The sequence below is a fragment of the Megalopta genalis genome, chromosome 1 (genome assembly GCF_051020955.1).
Source record: "Megalopta genalis isolate 19385.01 chromosome 1, iyMegGena1_principal, whole genome shotgun sequence".
NCBI lineage: Eukaryota > Metazoa > Arthropoda > Insecta > Hymenoptera > Halictidae > Megalopta > Megalopta genalis.
Genome location: NC_135013.1, coordinates 43,714,201 through 43,739,059, shown reverse-complemented (window position 1 = coordinate 43,739,059; position 24,859 = coordinate 43,714,201). Strand labels below are relative to the sequence as shown.

The 24,859-nt window shown below is 31.6% G+C and overlaps 1 protein-coding gene across 2 annotated transcripts in view; it reads right to left on the bottom strand.

Annotated features, from left to right (window-relative positions):
• centrocortin (cerebellar degeneration-related protein 2-like) overlaps positions 1-24,859 on the bottom strand; it is a 227,341-nt gene that overhangs the window by 145,531 nt on the left and 56,951 nt on the right. Inside the window, exon 1 of one of the 2 annotated variants that reach the window (XM_033476929.2) lies at positions 13,696-14,698. The exons of the other annotated variant lie outside the window; for it this stretch is intronic. Within the exon in view, the coding sequence (XP_033332820.1) occupies positions 13,696-13,780 (85 nt within the window). The 5' untranslated portion in view covers positions 13,781-14,698. Of the gene's footprint in view, positions 1-13,695; positions 14,699-24,859 lie in introns of those variants that run through there. 2 annotated transcript variants of the gene reach the window in all.

Genomic DNA, 24,859 nt, shown 5'->3' with positions numbered 1-24,859 from the left:
ATTGCGGTCGGAAATAGGCACGTATAATATTTTGATTGTGTGTCGTCCTGCGAGAAAGTTCGGTTTCCTTTCTCCCTTTCGAAGAACCGCTTACGCGAGCGATTTTTTTCTCGCGCGTCGCAGAATAAACGCAGCGATCCATAAATATGTCGTACACCTTACAGGTGATACATTTCGAGCCTCGTTAACAACGCGTCACGTTGTGCACGCTTCAATTTCCGTGCCTTCGATGCTGCGCGCACGCCAGCGCGGCGTTTATAACGAGATATACGGATTTTGTGAAAGAAAGTGAACGTCATAAATGAAAGTGAGTTGTCGAAAAAAGGATTTCAGGGCTATATTGCGATGCATTACTCACTGAACACTTTCTTGCTGCGTTGTCGAAAAAGGATTTCAGGGTTGTATCGTCATACATAAATCACGGAACACTTCCTTACTGCGAGAACTTAATATCAACGCTCGAACGGCGGACCTTTTTCACTAAAATTTAACCGAATATGCTTGGGATCATTTATCATTTTATTTATCAATTTTTTTATACGTACGTTTTAAAGCGTTAAACGTTAAGCGTGTCAGTCAAAATAATATTTTTCATTTGATTATGTACTTCTTCATCCGTATTTCGTATACGAATTACACTAGACTCGTTATGGAAGATAAAAATTCGTTGCATCAACTGCAAGAGAAACGAACCAAGTATAATTACCTTTCTTTAATCACATTTTAACGAGTTGAAATTAGTATACCAATATTCTTAGTTCTTTTTAATATTTTTATCATTTTCAGTTTTACCCACCCACCTATTTTTGCTATAAATACATCAAAAACGCAGTCTAGTATATATATATATAATTACTAATTAATAATAAGTAGTCTGAGACAAACTTTTTCTGAACAGGTACTGTTGATACTCTGATTATTATTTTTACAACAAAAGCAATGACACCTCTTATCTGATTTTGCATTATTTCATTTTTTCTAGTTACTTAATTAACTTCACATCTGGACAATTATGAAAAGAATACTGCCACATAATACAGGATGCCTCGTTTAAGTGAGTATAACCGGATATCTCAGAAGGAGTTATAGTTATTAAAAAAATGTTCCTACAAAAGTTGTTTGGTAGGACGGACTACATCGTATAATATTAATTTTTTTCTTGTGGGTGAAGTAGTATAGAAGATCTGAAGATCGTACTAATTTTTTCTAAAATGGAAGACTATATTTTTTTCTTCAGAAAGTAACAGCAGGCACTGAGAGAAATCAAGAGAGGTGCTATTCACATTATTCTGAATTGGAAAAAGGTAAATCATTGGCTTATGTTTACGTCCTGCATTTTGGTCGACGACCAACATTCAACAGCCGCTGCTAAGCAGCGTTGGTTGCGTTTGTATCGAGTTACTGCAATTATGATATTATAAACACGGATTGAGGATCATTGCTAATGCCATAAATTATAAATTGTAATTGTCACTTACTAATTGAATAATTTTGTATCCTTCTACATTAGTTTACCAATTTATTGCATTTTGTTCGGTGAAAACGTATGCTACAACATGCATGCAACAAAATAGAATCAGAAATACCAGTAGACAAAGTAATTAAACGGATACCAAAGTTAGTCCAAGAAGTAATTAAAAAACGCAGTGGATATATCGATGAAAAGAAAATATAATTTTCTTTCGTAAAATTGACGTTACTTTTATTATAATATATATATGTATGGAAATAGACATATGTACTTGTTACAGCTTAATATTATTAACGTTGAAGTAAACTGAAGAAATTATAATAATTTCCTATAGATTTCTTAAATTGATTTAATTTTCTGTGAGTGTGCTAATACTTCTGGAGGGGAGTGTAATTCGTCACCATATAATTTCGATATATAGCACTTTTTGATATCATTCCAATCTTGTTGTGGATAGATAGAATAATGCTAATTAATTAGATAGCATTAACGTTGCCCGAGTAAAATGATGGACACGATACGACGAATCACACGCTAAAGTGTAAAGATCAATGGACAATGTTGCGACATGTTATGATACGAAAATAACGGAGCGATAAGATTGCTTTCCTCTTCGGGAAAAGTCAGAGTGTCATACTTGCATATAGCCGTAGATGCACGATGAGAAAATGCACATTACGTTCCCAGCTAATTCGTTTTTAAGAATGCGTTTTCACATGGATCACGCATCGCTTTAACTGTATTATGTTTAACTGTAATTAGTATATTAATTGCAATGTTGACCATAATAATCGGAATACCCTATTGTTTGCGGGACGAAATAAAGTGGCGGTCTAGTGGCAGTCTGGCAGGAAGGGTTACACTTCCTCGAGAACCAATTTCCTCTAACTGTTGCGAACTACGTGACCATAAATTGTTCTTGAATGTGTGACCGAACAATTTGATTAAACCTTTAAAGCCATATTGTTTAATCTGTGGCATTTATATTTGCTTTATTTTATAAATAATAACATTGCTAATCACGATCTTATTACTTTAACGTGATATTTTACATACGAATTCATTACGTTATACAGGGTGTTATGTAACTGTTGTTGCAACCGGACAGGGGCAGATTCTACATCGAAAAATAAGTCGAAAAAAATAACATCTTTTTATTTAAAGCTCTGTTTTCGAGAAAACTGAGTTTAAAGATGTTGTGTCGTAGAATTGTTATGTAATGACCAGACGTGTCACCTGATTCCTGTTCAATAGTATTTATTTTTTCTTGAAAAGGGAACCTAGAATGAAACAAAAATTATTCTATGTTTACGACTTATTTTTTTATGTAGAAACAATGCCTATCCGAGTGTACCATCAGTTACATGACATCCTGTATAATTACAGAATTAAACAACAGATTCTAGCAAAGAATTCTACTATTGTGTTACAGTATTTTATGCTAGATGAATTGTACGTTACATCGTGGACCTAAAAATAATTTTCTAGCAATTTTATTCCTAATTAATATATAATACGATTATTAATTATAACATACTGTCGAGTATAAGTTTATTCTTCTTTTGGTTTGATTACAATAGAATTAATTTATACACATTGCATTTTTTAGAAAGGTACGGATGTACACATTTAGGAAATTAATTTTGGTAACTATTTTAGTAAACTGATTTTTATAAAATAGAGTCTGCTATTGTAACATTAACAAATGTGCACGGACCATATGAAATTAATAAAAAGTTACGCATTATAATTATAGTATTCGTAACTACATCTAAAAAATTATGCTATAATTGTTAGATTTGTATTGTAGTGACGTAAGACATATAATTAATGCAATGTCATAAATTCTGAAAATTAAATAAAACACAATAAATATTACTTTATACATATATTATTAGTTTTATGGTAGAGAAATAACTTCAATTCAATGAATACATAAATCAACACATACTACAACATTCTTGATACATGTATAGCACAGTTCCCTATAACTTTCTCCCATTACTAAACAAGCTTCTCAATTCTGAATCATTAATCGATAGTAATGAAGTAATCTTATCTTATGGTAAAAACCGAAATTACTTCACTATCAATTCAATATACTGAAATTTATATTTATACATCAAGTAAACTACTTTATAGGTTTCATTTGCATATCACCATTAAAAGAATCGACATATAGTCGAAAAGACTATTATTAATAAAAAAGCAATTAATAACTTGTATATTTATAATCGTTCATGTGAAATATGATAAACTAGAAAATTAAAAGAAATGTGTTTAATAGATTTAATCAATTTTATTACGTCTCTGGTACCTTTGCCATGAAATAGAAGTTTTACACATACAGACACTTAATAAAATATTCAGACACCTTTAAACACGAAATAAATTGTTTAAATTTGGATCAAACGAGTTGAATTTTCTTGAAGATATTGGATTGTCTAGTTTATTAGAGAATACGTAAAAAGATTAGTATTTTTCACGGAGGCTAGAACGAAAATTTGTACAGTGATCATTACAACAGTGTAGGTCATTATAACTTTTAGGCATGCTGAAAATTTCATTGATATCATATTTTCACCAGTTTTGACCAATAATTACGATACAGTAAACATCTTTCAATACTTGCAACTTGTCCCTGTGTTAAACGATTTCGTTACAATGTTCTGCACTTACATAAATTACCAAGTGCATTGTCTAACCTTTGATAAAAAAAGTCAAGAGACATGATTTTGCAATATTTTTTTGTCATTCCAACCTGTGTTAGTCGATTTCGTTACAATGTTCAGCACTTACATAAATTGCCAAGTGCATTGTCTAACCTTTGATAAGAAAAAGTCAAGAGACATGGTTTTGTAATATTTTTTGGTCATTCCAACCAATTGCAATCTTGACAAAAATTTATTTGGATATCTAGTAAACTAATTCCTCTATGGTACAATGTTCGAAAAGTTACTCCATTTGAAAAGGTGTTCGAATGTTTTAGCGAGTCACTGCATGTAGGTGTATCTACGAACGAAAAGAAACGTATATTTGCTAACTGCACATGGCGAAGGAATTATTGATCCTCGTCACGAATTTTTAGGGAAACAGAAAAGGGGTGTTTCGTGGCAACACGATAGGAGGGTTCGCACCCTTCATGTTAGACACACGATCTCTTAGAGGGGTTCCTTAGAGTGAGAGTACCTATTGCAATAGTATTTTTATGTCGTTCTGGGTGAGTAACGCTTAAACAAGTTCCATAGAAGGTTCGTAATTATTTCAAATTGCAATGTCTTTTAAAAGCTATAATGCAAGAAGCACTGAAATATTTTAAAGTTAAATTCGTGTGTTTAATTTGTTCTCTAATATTGAAAAGAGTATTCCTCATTTTGCTAGCATTGTTTCGAATGTAATTAGATTATATGCAATTTGGAAAATTTGGTAAGATCACACTTGTGATTTAATATAATGTAACGTAATGTAATTGAACGTAATGTAGTGTAATGTAATATACTATATTATAATATATTATAATAATAAAAATTTAGGACTAAAACATTACTACTAACATTAAATTATATATAATACAAAATTTGATTTGGTTTGATTGAAAAATATGTATAAGTACACAATAAAAAAGCATAATAAATACATCTAAAACTTTTCTTTATCTTTGATATTTTCAAAATTCAAAAAAAAAAGAATTACAATTGTAGATAACCTTGTATGTATGGGTACATACATATATATATAGTACCTTTTTAGTTGTGGAGAAAACTGAATTTTTCAATCATCTTACACAAGTAGTGTAAGTGTCTTTTCCAAGTATTGTATTCTGTATTACAATATCTACATTATAATATTGTGGAGTTACATTACATTATTTCCTGCAAAAGTCTGATAATGGCATTTTTAAGCGTTTTCATTACCTATTTAGAAAAAAAACATTTCGTTCAAATTCTATATCATACTATCACAATTTAATATCCACTAAAAGGAAACATTGTTTAATAACGTTTCTTTATAAAGAATTTTCAGTTACATCTATTAATTCGTACAGTTTGTAATTCATATTATTTCTTGCAAATGTTTATTGACGCAGCAATAGCAATAACACTTGATGTAATGAGAAATCGGATTGCGCGAGATAAGGCTAATCAGAATAATTGACATTTCTAAGGAAAATAGTACATCCGCAGAGCGCATTGCTCACGTAGGATTTCAACTTTCAGTATAAATGCTACGTTTGCTCCAGATATGCTCATTCTTGTAACGCAAACTGTATAAAAGTATGCTGTGTGCCTCGAACACTAATCATAAGTATGCATAACCACTTCCTCCGAATGCCACGTAACATTAGGTATGGCTGGTCTTAAAAGGTAAGAACAAAACGTGAACGGTAATGGTGCTAGCCGCATGCATAAATCACGCGTTACTTTTATTTATTTCATACGCACACCGTCATGCTTTATTTGGAACAGCAGGACAGTTATGATTCAATTCATAATAGGAAAACCAATGTGTGAACAAAGAAAGTAAACTTGAACGACGAGGTAAAAATTGATCGTTAACGCTTTATTGTAAACCCTGTCTAAATAATAAATGACTCTTAAGTTAAAATAACAATTAATATAACAATTAATTACGTAAATAATTATTATAATTTCATATAAATTTGTAATTTTCATTATAGTTTGATATATAATTTTAAATAAATTTATGTATAAATTTATGATTAGTACATAAATAAATTTAATTCTTTTATAAATTTATTTATAAATCTTATGTTCTTATGTAATTTATGCAAATTTATAATTTTCATTTTAAATTAAAATATAATTTCAAATTTTATTATATACTTCTATAATTTTTTTATGAATATTAAATTGATATACTTTTATAATTTATTTATAAATTTCAAACTTTTAATATTTATGTATACATATGTAAGTAAATCAAATTTTCTTATACATTTTTTGATAATAAAAATTACAAGTGTATTAGATTGCAGGTTTTAAACATTTATTAAAAAAGTGCACGACTGCAATTCAAAACAGTGGTAATGTTAGAATTGAGGTATATCGATATTTTACTTTCAACTTGGTAAAAATATTACAAATAAGAAAGGCTTCCTAAGTAATTTCTGTTTCTTACAGTACATGCAGACAATTTTTATATTGCATAAAATATTTATGTTATGTATTTAATAACTTTATAACTATTTGATAAACTAACTTTAATAAGAAAAGTTTTTAATTATAATTCGCATTAACACTTAACAGTATACAGTGAAACGAATTAATAGGATCACTCGAGAAATTTGTTGCATAAGTATACAATTGACGATTGAACTATGACTGGAACGGTAAAGTATACAACATAAATTGTACCGAAAAAATGGTAATAAGATTAACAATGCACATTTCATTTGCTGCAAATGACTGAACATTTTACTAATTTAGTGTCTAAGTTGCTCAATCAATGCTAATGAATGTACAAGATTTTTTGGAGGATCCAAAATTACAGAAAAATAATCTTAACACCTCATTTACCAGCAATTTACTAACAATTCTTTAAAAATCGAAGATCGAAAGTTCAGAATTTCTTAAAATATTATTCAGAACGACAATATTATCAATCCTAATCGAACGAACTCTTTCTTTCTCTGGAAAAAAAATCTTTCTTTCGATTGGATAATGTAACAACTTATTAACAACAGGCTTTCGTTAAATTTAAATGTTGACAAACTTACAGTAATAATTAGATTGCAAATTCTATGCTTTTATGACAAAATTTTAAATAGAAGAAAAATTAAACAAATTTTTAAACGTCAATGTCTTATTTTAGAACATATACGTCTTATTTTAAATAATGAACCTACTAATTAGTTTCTATTTCTTGTAACTAATGTAGACAATTTTTATTTTGTATAAAAATCCGTCTAGTAATAATAAACACAAAAATACGATGTAACAATATTCAGTGTCACGTCGTCGGTTTGATAGAATCATAAAAAGAATTCATAGTTCATATTCATAGATATCCGTTACACGTGTGCTAATTGAATATATTCAGAGCTGCACTATCTAGCCGCATGTTATACATCTAATAATAGCTAATTGGAGAGAGTACAACAGCATTTCCTAGACTCCTTTCTTGCCGTATCAATAGATGGAACGTCAGGTTGTTCTCCCAATTATCATTGTGTATTGTCTCTTCGGTTTCCGACTCTTGCACAATACCAAACTACACATAACTTAATCTTTGTATACAAAGAGTTATCAGCTAATCGGCTTGCCCTATTATTTTAGAATCGACGGAGCTCCATGTGTCCAGCAAAAGTTTCGGACTCCATGTATTTTCTTTTGTCAGAAGTCTCTGTACAGTTTCCATATAATAGATATGTCGAAATGTTATAAATGTGTGCGATTAAATTGAATTCATGAAACTATCAATCATATTCTATAAAGATTGATTATTTTAGTAACTCTTCATTCATTTTATTTCCTATACTCCACTTTACTATTCGACTTGTACAATTTATCTTATTCCTAAGTTACTGTAATTTGTAATAATAAGACTTTGAATAAATAAGTTCAATTGAAAACTTGAATTAAAGCAGAACGAATCTCTTGTAATCAAGATATGTGTATATTATACATAACATGATGAATGATAGAATTAATATTGAATAGGTAAATAATTGCTAATAAAAAATTCATTACGATAGATTTTTATAAAATATTCTAGAATTCGAACAAAATACACATTCGTGCATTTTCTACCCAAACTGACAACTGCGCAAAAATTACAATAAACAATATTTAATGATTATTAATGAACGATTTCAATTATTATTTTTACATTCGCGATTACTTCGACGTTATTTCGACGTGTACATAACGTTAAGCTATTTGTTAAATGCAAAAGAATGTAGAATGATGTGAAAAAACCGTCAACGATTTTAAAACGATTCTTCTATTTTTGTATCTACTGCACTAAAACGGTACGATAGAAAATTGTGTCAAGGATGATTATAAAGCGAATGTCATGCGTGTAACTTATGATGCGGTATAATTTCGTACACAATGCCGTTAACAACAGTAATAAAGAAACTGACGAAGCGAAAACGAATTTCTCGAGTACAGAAACGAAGTTAAAACATTAAATAGTGATAAATAAAATGGAGAGAATTTTGAAAAACTGGAATAGATGTTTAAATCTGAAATATAACATCGATACATGGATATCTTAATATTAATGTCAAGGATAAGAATTTCGAAATTTAAGAAAAAGGTCAGAGGTTATCCGAGCTCTATTCGATACTCTTTATCTTCTCTACTCGAAAAGATCTTCGCTGTGTGCCAGAAATATTATTTAAAACACTTACGAAGGATAAAACGAATCTAAACTTTTTCGAAAAATCACTGGATCTTCGAAAATATTTTTTTGAAACGTTACTTTGGACTATGAAGAATTTGCGTGTTCAATACCACAACAAGAGAAGAAAATTTACAGAATTAAGTCATATTTAGAATTAATTTATAAAATTAGATTCTATATAAAAAAAAAATCACAGTTCCAATTAATTTGTTCACTTCGTTAATAAAAAGGTCACACACTTGATCCAATGAAGATAGAGTGCATTCAGGAAAATAATTAATGATGCAACATAGAGAGGTAATATGATCAATAATACATACGTATCCAAAATATACAAACGAAATAGCTGCGTCTACCTAAGCACACACTTTTAGTAATAATATAATAAACATTCAATATAGGTTGCACAGGATCTATCTCTAATATCTCTACTTTATATTAAACAGAATCATGACGTAACACCTACATTAGCAGTAACGTCGATACTTTATTATCTAATCATATCTGAAATTATTAAGTATTTAATGGTGCCTGATATTACATTGATCGTTAAATGAGAAAATGTGTTATAGTAACAGAAAGAACTACCAATTCATTCCCAGCCCATGATAAAGGCTATTATTATCCGTGGGTTACATGTTAACTGTTCCAATAAATTATTTGATAGTAAGTTGCACTTCAATTGTCACTAACATTCCCTTGACAATGACGGTCTTATTCAATCATCGCAGCTAAAAACGCTGAATAAATTTTATTATGTTAAACGAGAATAAAATGGATTTAGTCTAAGTCCATTAATCAAACTTTATTATGATGTCATATTTATTATTGTATAATATATTCGTAGTATAATCACGGCGATAACTCTGTTAACAAATAAAATATAGAAAATGAAATTATTGTATTTGAAGCTTTGTCTTCAGGAAAATGTGTTCGAAGAGTCGAGAAACACACGCGCTATTGAGTAGGTCTTGTCTGGTCATGGTTGACTGTATCTCCTGAGACGTGTTTATCGCCTTTTCAAGCTAGATTTTCTTCATGAAGTATGGTATTTATTTCTTGCAATGAAGACTATATCCTAATTTTGTTGATTTTTTGGATTATAGATAATAGCTTAGATAATAGCTCGTTATTTATTTGCAGTTTATTTTAGTTTCATTGAACCGCGTGTCACGTCAAAAGCACAGATAGGTAATAATAAAATAAGGTAACAATAACTTTAATTAAACATCTCCACGTCGTAATTTGATATAGGGAATTGATACAAAAAAGACGTAATATCGTTTTAAATAGACTGATTGCTCAATTCACGTTAATAGGGTTTAAATGATTCAATTACGTCTATGCTGTTGATTTTATACGTCTATATACGAATGCACAAAGTGCAAAGAAATAAACACGTTAATAAAACAATAGCAAAATCTTCGTTTTGTGTTTTGTTTTCAAAAATACTTTAATCTGACCGTGTAAACATTATAGAACATCTAGAGTGAAATAAACAATGTATTTATGAAAACAAAAAAATAAACTTAAAATAAAGTTTTTATAAACTTTATTTTTTCTTTCAGTTAGTAAATCTATTATTGTGTGTGGACAACTTAAGTTAATATTTATTTAATTCAATGATTTATATATATCGACCTTTATGATTTAGGATTGATAAATATTTGTATCATTTAATTACAGACATCAAATTGTATTATGTTGAAGTGCATTAACCTTGTGCTAAACTTTTCTATATTCATACAATTGAACAAACTTTCACGCCATTATTTAAATAATGAAGTACGTATATTTTTTAAATCAAACAGATGTTAGGCAAATATATGCTTAACATTTCACAAGTTACGCAAATTGTGCGAACACTACAATAATACCTTCTGTAATTTGATGATTCGAGCGTTCAATTGCCTGTAGAAATCATTTTCTTACAGTAGAGTATTACGACTGACACAAATAACTTCAACTTATCTCCAAGAAATCCTTCCACATACTTTGAAGATAAAACGTGATTAAGAATGCTTGTCGAATAAAATTACTTCATGTATTCTTCTACAGTGAACTATAAAATATTTTATTAACGCACCCCCCCCCCCCCACCCATCCCTAATATCGAACGACTGCGCATTTATTTGTGCATATTAACCACTAACGTATTTCATTGGTAAGAATTAATATAGCAAATTATTTTCATATTTGTTATCTCGTATTAAAAAATGTGCTTTTAACGTGAAACATTTATTATACAGGGTGTCCCAGGTTTTAATGTTCAAACTTTGTTAGTGTATTCTATGCCACAAAGTAAGAAAAAAATATAGGGCTTTATTAAGAAGTTATAACAAAAATTCAGAATAGGAATAGTAATCAACTTGCTGTTACTGCGAGCATTGGCTTGAATAAATCAGCACATGCCGTGTGTTTATGTAAGCTGTGTTTATTAATACATTTCGAAATGTATTAATAACCGTTGTTGACAATATATAATTGACATCGATCGAAGATCTTTTTTTATTTTTTATTTTTTTTTTTAGTTGATTACTATTCCTATTCTGAATTTTTGTTATAACTTCTTAATAAAGCTCTATATGACCTATGTTTACATAACATTTTTTTCATACTTTGTGCCATAGAATATACTGACAAAGTTTGAACATTAAAACCTGGGACACCCTGTATAATCATAGATTTCAAATATTTAGATTGTAGATTTTTAAAGGATATGCGATGCCTATGTTTGCAATAGAAAATCGCAAAATTGGACATAAAATTTCACATTCCATAATTATTTTAGCAGGTTAAACACAATGTAACTGAATATTTTATAAGCTGAAAATATATAATAACGTGCAAATTCATCTTCATTCGTATTTATTAAAGTCAATTGCTCGGTAAAAATTTCTATCCCCGGTTTCGTAAACATCTAGTAAATTATTTAACTATCTAATCCATTCGAAATAAATTCCTGCACCAAAAACAAAACATTTTCCACGTTCACTTTACATTTCCCGTTCCATAATTTTTAGTAGGTTAAATATAACGTAATTAAATATTTTACAAGCTACAAATTATTAAAAACGTAATGTTCAAATTAAATTCATCTTCAGTCAAAATCAATTGCCAAGTAGAAATTTCTATTACCGATTTAATAAGCATCCAACGGTTTGCTTAACTACGTAAACGATTCGAAACAAATTCCTGCCTCGAAAACAAATCATTTTCAACGTTCGCTCTGCATTCCCAATCTTCTGTCTTTATATACCACCTGAATCGAAACGTGTTAAAAATTCTAGAGAGTCCGTTGCTCGTGTCGTCGTTTCTGCGCAAGTCCAAAATCTGCGCCGATCAAAACATTCATCCCAATGGACGTAATAAAAAGCCGATCAATAGCGTCTATAGAACAAGACCAGAGTGAAATTGGTTCGGAGCGGCGCAGGCCGACTCGCCGTTAAGAACAAGTTCATTATCGTCCATAAATTACGGCTTATCGCGCCGAAGTCATGCCACGCGGATTGATCGAAGGTTCAAGAGTCAATGAAAACCAGATAACTTTTTATCGTTTCTAGATCCCAGACAGAAAAGACGCACATATCCTTCGAAAACGCCAGATTCTTTTCGCCACGACCATTTCCCGTCGAGAGCTAGAATCGTGCACCAAAGACTCAAGCAATGGAGAAAAAAAACGGACAACGTTATCCCGATCGTTTATTATGCCCATATGCTTGGAGTTTTGACGCGATCGATACGTCGGCGAAGACGATCCGAAACTATCGGAAAGCAATCAGGTAAAAGTACCTATCTATGAAACACCACCTGAGAATTGTCACCCATTCTTGAAACAGTAGCACAAACGACGAAATAAAATACAGACAGAGCATACGAAAGTAGATATAAAAATGCTACGTATATTTTTCAACATTGTTCTTTATAAATTCACTCGCGCAACTACTGTTACGTAACGATCGGCTGTAAAAATATGTTTATTCGAATACAGGTGTTCCTAACGCAAGAACATACTGTGAACATATCGTGCGCTTCAATTCTTTTATTGCCCCGATTTATGGAACAGTTGGCGTCCGTGTTTCATATTCAATTCAAACGGCCGTTCCAAACTGGGAACATTGAACATAAAGCACGGGGCCACGGTACGAAAACGGTGTTCCGCAATAAGATAATATTCATATTGAATAAATATTTCAAAGTTCATTACGTTATCTAGAAACAATAATTTACCGAAACGGTAGAATAAATATGCAACGATAACTCTCTTCGAAGTAGTAATAAAATCGACGACGATCTTCTAGCCTCCGAGAGGCGTTCCACAATAGGTCCTTTTACCTGAACAGCGTTGCTGTAAATACCGGCACGGAAGAACCCGAGACGTCGCGTAGGTCTGTTGCTTTCATTCTGAACGGCCGGAGAGACATGCATCGCGTGCGCTCAAGGCCCCGGTGCAGCTGCAGCAACTATTCGATTCAGAAGCCGTGTCGATGAGTCACCGAGGCTCGGACCGTCAAAGTGTTGCCGGAGGAGATAGTTAGCACGCGAGGCCGGACGGTCTGGTACGATCGGCAGCGGAGACGACGGGCCGCTCCGAAAAATCGTGAAACCACACCAGGAAGCGTTCGCCCCATTGATACCCGTGAACAACTCCCAGGGAACAAGGGGACAACACGGTCGCGTGGGTGTGGTGCACGTAGAGAGACACGGATAGGAGGAGCACGTTCGTTGCTTGTGATCGATCGCGTCTCGAGGTCGGCCACGAAAACTTGTTCGCGGATATATTCCGGTGGCTCGCGACTGCACACACGCACCGACCTTGAGGCCGCGAACCTGAAATAAACGAACGGAAGATTTACCCTGGAGCATGTTGTGGTCGTCGCGGATGATCTCCTCGTCGGCGAGGCAACGGGCGCTGCCGATGGAAGAAGACAGCAGACTCATGGCTCCTGTTCGGGGAGGACCTGGTCCTCGTGTTCCTCGAGCCGGGTCGTCGTAGCCAAGTCGATCGGCAAAGGGGCCACGGAAAAGCCGGCTGGCTGGCTGGCTGCGCGCTCACGGGATTGGTCGGCGAACGGTTAGCGCTGCTGGCCGAACCAATCGTCGTCGTCGCGGAGTGCAACGCCGGCACCGGCGAACAGAGGCTCTACGAACGCACCTGTCGGCCGAGCATTCGGCCGAGCATCCGGCCGACTCGGGAACGCTTCACCGCCGGTCACTTTCACTCGACGTGGAAAGGATATCGCGCGATACGCCGTCTCGCCTTCGCCGTCTGCGCGAGCGAACCACCTGCTAGCGCGATCTCGGCCGCCCGGCCCGCGTCCGCGATCCTTCTCCCCGAGGACAAGGGGACTCTCCCGTCCCGGCTCGGCGAGGACCAAGCTGAACGGAGTGGAATATGGTACGCTCCGGTTCACAGAACGATCGACGTAGTGCCCGTCGATCGCATCGCCATCCCTGGTCCTCGATCTTCCTCCGATCTCTTCCTTGGTAGATCTGTTCGACTGCGATTTCACGCGCACTACTGCCGCTCAGAGGCAGACCCGCCTCAGATCTGCCTCGAGTCTGCTGTACCGGTACATCTATCGGCTACCTCGGCACCGAGAACGGAAACGCGCGAGAACCCTGTCCAGCACCGTTGCTACGTAGCGAAAGACGACGACGCATAACGCGTGCAGGGACACCAAGCACCACCAACAGCCGCGATCAATAAGCGCTGCCACGGCGTCTGCGCCGACAATGCGATGCCACGACGGACGCGAGAGGAGAGAGACAGGGACAACGGGCCGCCGCCGTCGGTGTGTCGGACTGTCGGTGTGCCGGCCCCGCTATTGACGCCGAGCCGCGTCGCGTATCGACGATTTAGGGTGCTCCCCAGTTCACGCCGCACGACCTCGTGGGAGGGAATGACTGCGTTAATTGGTTCTTAAAGTTTACCGGCTGGCTCCTTCGCTAATCAGTAGAGGTGGAGAACTATCGATGGTACGATCGATAATTGTCGATCATTCTCGCTATCGATAATTATCGATTGTTTTTGCCCGTACCATCGATCGTTCCGATCGGAATAATCAATATATCGGAAGACAATTTATATCAACTTTTAGATATTTCTGTCTTACATTTGATAAAATCTTTATTTCGATACTCCTAGTATTTATAGGCGAATGAAAATGCCGTAAATTCCTCGCCGAAGATACGCAAACAATATTTCTGTATACCGGCACCTTCGGTAGAGCCTGAGTGAATATTTAGCAAAGCAGGATGAATAACGTGCGACGGAGTGTCAAAATGCTGTAACCAACGCTGTCGACACCCTCCTTTTTTTTAAATGAAATTGTTGTCATAACTTGTAAAGTTTGTCGCAGTTATTTTTATTATGTTGTGTTCTATTATTGTATTTTTATTATATTGTAAAAGGAATATAATATAAAACTTTTATATTTTTCAAACATGGCACTTCTAAAGGTACTATGTCGGGCATCAATCGATTCACATATTTCATGTAATTAAATGTGCGATTTGCAAAAGAAGTCGACGATTGAATAAATCGATTGATGCATGTCAGTTGATGAAACTAATGGGCGGTTCCGGTCTAGAACTTGAAAAGAATCGTAGTCTTTTCCTCTCGTTTTTCACTTTCTACGATATTTCAAGAATATGTAGTTAAAAGGAAATTTCAAAATCGCATAGGCACTTTTCATCACGTAAAACTTTAAACGCGTTTTTCTCGGAACATCAGTTTTCGAAGAGATGAGACAAATATCTCGGAAACTAATTGATCAATTTAAGCAAATGTTCTTTTAATTGAAGAATATACTTTACCGCAGGCAGTGAACTTTTTAATATTCCAAGTTTCGCCAAATTTACTCATTTTTAAGAAATTGTGTCAAATTCGTGACAAAAGTGATGTTTGACTTTAAAATGCCAGAAAATGATTTGAAAAAAGTAATTTTGTGTACTTTCATAGGTTTACAAGAATTTCTTGACAACCTCTATAGAACATGGCCTGTTCCTTCTTGATAATTACATAAAATAAAAAATAACATAATTTTTGAAAAGGTACATAATGAAATATCGAAAACCCCAGATTATCATCTTATTTACTTTCGTTATAAAAAGATCTTCTTTGTAGCCTCCTATACTAGAATCTCACTTTTATCGTTAATTGTCGATTGAAAGATAACTAATAATTATTGATCTCTTGATTAATAATTGCAGCTGGTTTATCTCATCCTATAAAAGTTATATAATTGCAGTTATTTAGATTGCGAGTAACATTTCTGTCACTGAAACTGACCCCTGGTCATGCAAATGCAGTTGCTGCAAAATTACGCTTTTCATGTTCTATATTATTTCTTTTTTGTTATTTATTTTACATCATCTTAGAATCCTCAACGTATGCATACGCAGAATGCTATTATGAATTGCATTACATTTAATTAATACAGTGGAATTTTTAAATAATTTCTTGGTTCATAATCAATGATTTTGGATTCGTCAATAAATAACGTGGGATTCTTGGTATAATAGGTCGATTATATTGGATTTAAAACGCATGTTTAATGTACATCTACATTTAAGTTCTAAGAAGTAATTTAAAAAGCAAGTTCATTATATTTAATAAAACTCTCTTACTTATTTCGATGTGAGGATGAATAATTCCTAAGTATGCAGAGCGTCATGTATTGACGACACAACCGGAGGGATAATCCTACACTAAAAAATAAAACGAAAATGTACAGTACAATTTTTTTAATAAATAGGGATAATATAGGAAAAATTTTAATGAATAGGAGTCGTCAGACGCGTCTGATCATTGCCCACCGATTCTACTTCTCCACTTCTCTAAAGCAAAGCCACAAACGAACAAATTTTATTCTTCATTTTCGTCTCATCTTTTTATGTAGAATCCACCCTTCCTAGTTGTATCGCCAGTTGCGTGACACCGTGTATATTCCTGCAATTGTTATCTTTATTTATGCAAAAATAATTTCAACAAATATCGAAATAAAGTATGTGAAACCGGTCAGTTTGACCGGCGTGAAAAGTTTATAATATTAAATGTTAGAAATATCACAATTCAGTACATTTTGGGTACACGATACGTGGCAAACTTGTGGAAAACTAATAGCAATTGTTTAAACAATTGCTTGAATTCTATATCCAAAATGAAGATCAAACAAGGAAAACAATTGATAGATACTATATTTTTATCTTCGAAATAAGCGAACAAATTTTGAATGAAAATCATCCAATGGGTTTCGAGAAATCGCAGTCACGGTTTTTAAACAGCTAGCTTCGAGAAACACGCAAGTGTTGTTCGAAGTTCTGTGAAGCGCGCTAACTAACAGCAGCATGCTTGAACCACTTGCAACTTTGTGCACGTTGCTTGGATCAACTTGAAACTTTCTAGAGATATTTTCATGGCGTTGTATTCAAAAGTATATATATATATAATTTCGAGGAAAGAAAACTTAACACTTCTGAGAATTTATATTCCTCGAATAATTTTAGTGACAAATTATTGCATACTTACTCGCTATTAGGAAATCTCATATTAATTGACATAATTGTTATTTCGAATCTCATTTATTCGCCAGAGTTTATAAAGTTAAAAGTTTTGAAGTTATAGATTTTAAAAATTAGAGTGGAATAGCTAGTTAATTTTCATTGTAGTAGATATGTAGGCATATTTTTTCAGTATTCTTACCAATCATTAATTCGCTCAAATTCTTTGAAATGTTCAAATTTAATATTTATTTTATATATATTATATTAAATATATATTTATATTTAATTTATATATATTTATATATATTTAATATACATATATTAAATATATATTTAATATTCTTTCCAATCATTAATTTACTATCATTTTTTTATTTTTTCCCGTTTTTGTGCCAGTTAAGAATGTTCTGGAATATTCGTGAATAAATCCAAAATGAAATAATCTCTCATGTAACACTTGCGCAAACAAATTCTTGCGACATTGACTTTAGTTTTAGAAAATATCTGTTTCGAGATATTAGTTTCGTGTAATTATAGTAATTTGCTGGAAGCTACTAGTGTTAAGACCATACACCGTATGCAGCAGTGACGTCAGAAGTGTTTGTTACATTTTACCAAACTGGTTTTATCTTTTTGTATTGTACATACAAGATAAGCCAATATTCACTTGTCCATTTCAAGAAAACATTTATTCGTCTTCTAATAATGCGTTCATTTTTTTCCAGATAATGATTTAATTTAATTTAAAAAAAAATACAATTAATGAGTTCTTCTTAAGCAATTTCAAATCATTTTAATTTTAATATGATTTGGCATAGCAAATGTTCTACTTACACTTCGCATTTAATGACCTCGCTATGACCGCTGCTAAAGAATCAGTTAATATTATTTTTATGAATTTATTTAAAAGACGAATTTAAATTGATAACCCTACCGTGTTAAGTAATTAATACAATTCTGTATATATCACCTAGAGCTTTAAATAGAATGATGATAAATTTTATGCTTGCAATTTTTTGTATAAACAGTTAATAGTAAATATTTTCGAAGTAATTTAAAGCTAATAACACTGTTATTTCAATAATAAATGACAGGTAAGAAAAAATCAAACCTCATTCACTCAATTTTAACGTAATATATATATATATATATATATCTGTATTTTCATAACTCAATATTGTTAAGGATATATGTATGAATATGAATATGAATAATATAAATATAAATAATGTTAAGAATATGAATAATATAAATATTAATAATGTTAAGAATATGAATAATATAAATATTAATAATGTTAAGAATATGGACAATATAAATATAAATAATGTTAAGAATATAACATGCAAACTTTTATTACATCTTCTTCGAATTTCAAATAAGTAGCATTTTTTTAATAATAACCAACGTGACGTAAAAATCTATTACTACTTCAAAAGTTATTAAATTTACTTGTAACCCCCCCCCCCCCCATATGATTGAGTACATTTGCAACTTATTAGATATGCCTACACTGTTTGATCTTCGAACACGGAAGTAAAAAAGTTACTTCACGTGACAGTGCAACAAAAGAATGGAGAGATATAAAATTGTGGTTTCAGTTTCGCTCTCAAGTAATTAACAATTAAATTCAGCCGGTAGCAACACATGAGTCAGCTCTTTGTTTTTGTGGCTCCCGTCGTATACTTCACTGTCGTTATTCTTCCTGACTTGACTCACGCATGCGAGCTATTGGCGGATCAAAAACATTCATTATTCATCATTAATAATTAAAAACTCAATAACAACAGTCACATCGGTTTACTGTATTATTTTTGCAATAATCGCATTCGTGATATTATTAAAAAATATATAGGAACTGAAGGGACTTGTCAAACTATAATAATTAAAAACTCTTCACAATGAAGAGTTTTCGAAACCCCAATATACTTTTACTCTTTTATTTCTTATTTTAATTGTATGTCCTTATCGAGCATTATCTTTTAACACCTGTTGCTGAACATCTCGTATATCTCATTGCACCTTATTGAAGAAAATACAACGCAGTCTTTTATACCTATTTTTTAAGCGTATTCTATGAAGTATGTAGTTACTCCCAGTCCTTTTCTTTAATATTTGATCACTATAGTATCTTTCAGTTAATCGATCTTCACGAATTATTGAAATATTCGTTCAATTTTAATTTTGTACACTCGATTAGTTATTGTAGATGACAGAAAAGTGATCAATTATTTAACTGACCATATTATTTAATTATTTTTTATAAGAAATATTTAATATTATTTATATTAGTATTATTGAATCACGTATTAATATATAGATATTATTTAATTATATATTAATATACAAGTATTATTTATTATGTATTAGGATACAAATATTACTTAATTATCGATAGTGTAAGTTAAGCAACATTTCAGTTAAAATATTTTACACGTCTAAATATTACGATTACATAGCAATTTGTTGCGTCTCTGTGTCCGTAACGAATGTCTATCAATAATAAAAAGTAACTAAACAAACATATTGCTAATTTATAAAGAATATAAATCGGTATAAACCATGATAGTAGGATCTATATAAATGATCAAACTTAAAAGCAAATAAAATTCTGTAAACATAAAAAAGCTAAGATACCTTAATGTTGGAGTAGCCGTATGTGTATCGGTTTAATAATATGACTTTAGCATGTTTCGATTCATGCAGTGATTAGAGTAGTGAAACCGGTTACTGTAGAGTGACCAGTTGCTGTTTTCGGGCATGATTAACTTTATATTTATCGAATATTACATTTTTTAATTTAAAAATAAATCATTTTAAATTATTATTATTTTTTTCAAATTATTTTTGTATTCAAAAATAAGCAAAATAAAAGAATAGGAGTATTTAATATGTCTTATTTGATAAATATACATTTAATTATGTCTGAAAACAAATTGAAGGCACAGCAATTGATCACCCCACAGTAACCGACTCTCCCATTATCTTATAGCTCATTTACTGTTTGTACAGGAACTTCTCAATGAGCTGATTAAAAACCGCGCATTTTTATTATTTCTGAAATTACGCGTACCCGCCAAAGAATTAATTGAAAATGATTAAAGAATTAATTGTTCAGGATTTTTCAAAATGGTCGCTTCATAACAGTATCAATATCTTTAGTGGTGCTTCGTTAGCATTAGAGTTATACGCCATTTACATTCACACATTATTTGAACTTTCTTTGCAATTTTCGTTTCTCTATTTTATACAATATTTACTTTACCGAATAGTAAGTCTTCACATTTCTATCATGTGCCAGTATAATTTATAATATAATTTAAAAGTTATTTTCTCCTAAATAAATGAAGCTAATCAAATTCAGCTAAACAAATTAACTAGTCATTTAGTCAGGAGTATAGGAAACTTCGAAAGTGCACTTATCGTAAATATCGTAACACGAGCAGTGATCACTTTCGCACCTGAAGCGATCGGTTCAAGTAACATTGGTTCAGGTAAGTTTGAACGAATCGCCTCTCACCGCGACGCTGAAATATGTAGGGCGACTTTAATTGCCTGACTTCCTTTAAATTCTTGGCAACTGGTTATTTACAATCTGTCGTAATATTGTTCTCCGTCAAATGATATGTATTAAGGTCTTTTCAAATGTTTTTATATTATACACCAACTAATATTGGAAACTAATTGGTTTAAATTACACGGAGCAGAACGAATGTATAAGAAAATATTCTACCACGTTTCCCGTGATATAACTGAATTACTCGTATCTATAAAAACGATATGTCGAAGCTGAGTGTAGAACACGCGTAGATCTTGGAATTGTTTTATTAAAACTATGATTTGTCTAGAAAATTAATGGTAAAATATAAAATTTGTGTTCTTATAAACCTTACTGCCGAAATAAATGTTGCTATCTCGTAATAACCATTATTATTCTCTCTCTCTCATAGCGCAAGTTATTATATTCCTCTGCAGAGTTGACAGAAAACAATGTAGCAAGAAACATGCTGAAGCGAACGAATGACAAAATTACGAAAATATGGGTAGAAATAAAAGAAAGATAATTACAAGTTAAAACAATACAAGGAAATAAAGAAAAATTAATTCTATTTACATATAGTTACAGTGGGCCACAAAAGTGTTCATACACCTTCTAAAATGAAATAACTTTTTTAAAACTGGACTATGGAACTAGAATTTTTTTAAGATGATAGCAGAACTAGTCTACCAGACGATGACTAAAATGCTTTTTTTCAATTTTGCTGTTACATACTTGGAATGAAAAGAAAAAATTAAAAATCCTCGTTCTTTTAACTTTTTTATCTGAGCCTATAAAAAAATTTGAAAAATGCCTCTCGTAGATCTCAGTAACCTATATGCGTGCTGAAACTTTTATCGAAATCGGTTAATCTAGAGTCGAGCTATACAAGCGTTGAAAGATTTAAAAAAACTGCAGATTTTTTCCAGCTTTAATCTGTTATAACTTTTAACAACATCAACTGATTTCGATACAATTTTCAGCATGCATATAAGTTACCGAGATCTATGAGAGGCATTTTTCAAATTTTCATTATAGGCTCAGATAAAAAAGTTAAAAACGAGAATTTTTTTATTTCTGTTTTGTCATTCCAAGTAATAGCAAAATTTAAAAAAAGCATATTGGTCATCGTCTGGTAGACTAGTCCGCTATCATCTGAAAAAATTCAAGGCCCCTAGTCCCGTTTTAAAAAAGTTATTGCATTTTAAAAGGTGTACGAACACTTTTGTGGGCCACTGTATATTTAAATGTAAGATTGCGATCACGAAATGTAGTAGTAGAGGCTGTAAGTATCTGTAATAACACTAAAAACTTTAATGTAAAAGTATGGATTGAAATAAAATTATTATTGTTACTAGTACATTCGTTCAGTGATTTCTACAGTGGATATTTATGCTAATTCTCATATTTATAGACAATATCAGGAAAACGTGCTCAAGAATTGTAGTAAAAATTTGATTACTTTTATTAAATAAATTAGTTGTGAACTAATTTGAACATGTTACTATTCTCAAAAATTTGCTGTGACCTACAAATACTGTAATCTTAGTGTGTTATCAATTATCTACCCTATAAATACGCTTATAATGAAACATGCTTTGTGATTGATAACTACACTGGAAAATAATTGTCATTTAATTAATACTTATTAATTTAATTATTACTTATTATTACTTATTTTTATTAATACTTATACATACACAATATATATATTTTAAGTCTAAACTTTGATAAAAATAGAGAATGTTTTATTAAAGATTTTTATTAAAATGTTTAATATCATCTTGAAAGACGTCATATTTCGAACAAATTTAATAGAATTATTAGTATGAATTAATACAATTACTAATATTGCCTGCTTATTAATCTATTTTCCAGGAGACGTTTTGTTTTTCATTGCATGCTGTATATAATTATGCATAAAATTTAGTAATTGCTAATAAATTATCATCTATTAAAGACTAAAAATAAGTAATGAATGCAATCGAGAAGTTTCAAATACGATAGTAAATGTCGTTAACTTTTCATCTCATTAATTCCATTGATCTTGTGTAACAGAAAGTTCTTTACTCTACTTTCCCGATACAATATATTTGCATTATATTGTTTACATAAGATCTTGATGCCCCATCAAATTACAAATGCCAGATATTGAATTGGATACACCATTTACTATTTATACTATACTTTTATAGATTCTGTCAATCTTGTTTGTATAGTTTTCTGATAATATATACTAGTAATTAGACTGCGGATTTTTATATAAAATAAAAATGTTCTGCGCCTATTGCAAAAGACAGGAATCACTTAGAAGTTTCATTCCTTCTTCAATAATTTTATTAGATTGTAAGTAATATATCAATATTATTGAATGCTTTTAATCTTTCAAGAGTTTCAAATTAGTCTCATTATTGTCATAAATACATAAAATCTGCGATCTACTGATAATAGACTCCGGATTTTAAAAGACTATAGAATATAAATATTGAGTTATATTTAGTTACGGGACTAACTTTAATACTTTTCACTATTCAAACTTTCAATTAGAGCTTTTATTTAATTAAAGAAGGTATGAAATGTGTTTTCTCTTCATAAGATATCTGGGTTAACTGGCAGGCTTCAACTAGGTAAAAACAATAACGATTAGAAAAGACAAAATACATTATCACATGACTTCACAATTAAATCATATCAGGTAGTAAATTAAAAAGCGATTTGCTAGATTGATTTTTGTATTCAACGTATTTGTTGAAATTCAACAATAAACGTGTATCAAATATAATAGAGAAGATATTGATAGATAATTGGACTATCAAACTGATTATACATAGTGAAAAAGTGCCTCAAAATTTCGGAATTTGAATAAAGAACCGCAATCTGCAGACAACAGATAATGTGGTCATAGCTATAACCAGACAGTGCGACTTTTTTACTGCAGCAAGTTCTCCTGCAAGGTCGGCCACATTATTTCCATAAATATTTTTCCTATACAAGAATTCGAAGGATAATAACATTTTTCGAAAATTTACTGTTTCTTTATATAAAAGATAAAACTTCCCTCTCTAAACTTCTTTCACAATTCAACGTAGCACTAATCCGAAAAAACTGTTTGAAATGTTACTTGCATATAGAAGTCGTCATTTCCTATTATTTCAAACAATACAAACTCCTCAATCAATTGATTACTTGTCAAATTAATTTTTGCAATGATCACAACCTCATGTATTTATAAGAAATCTACGAAACGATGTAAGTTTTATTATTAAGTCTTACTTTTCAGCTTATGATAAATAGAATTTTTTAAATTAAATTGACTATACAGTTATATATATAATTAAATAATGAAATAGACTACTACGGTGGCAAAAGTGAGTATGTGGAATACAAAATAGTAAATACATAGGATTCATTTAATTATACTGTTAGATTATTTTTAACCTATTAAATTGTTAAAAATAAAAATAAATTTCTATGTAACCTCTGTTTGTTACAATTCAAGTAAAGAATTTTTATTTTGCATACAGATCAGCAGTCTCTTCATTACCATTCAAACATTCCATTAGTCGAGCAATGAGCGACACATTTCGAATGTTATGTGCTGTTTGACCTTCCTTCTCCTTTTTTTTCTTTAGACAATATTTTATCATGTCACATTGTATCATATAATTTGCATTACTGGTTCCGACATTTTATTCTTACATAAACACTAGACATACCGGATGTAGTACAATGACAAGTTTCAGTATATAGCGTTTTTACTTTCTTCCTTCTTGAGGTTTAGAATTGCATCGTTTGCTATTATTGAGATTGTAGAGATGCTTTATCGGAAATTCATTGGGAATGAGTAAATTTATTTACTCAGACATACAGTGGTCCACAAAAGTGTTCGTATACCTTTTAAAATGCAATAAAATTGAACCAAACGACCTGAATTTTAAGCTCAGATAAAAAAGTTAAAGAACGAGAAATTTTTA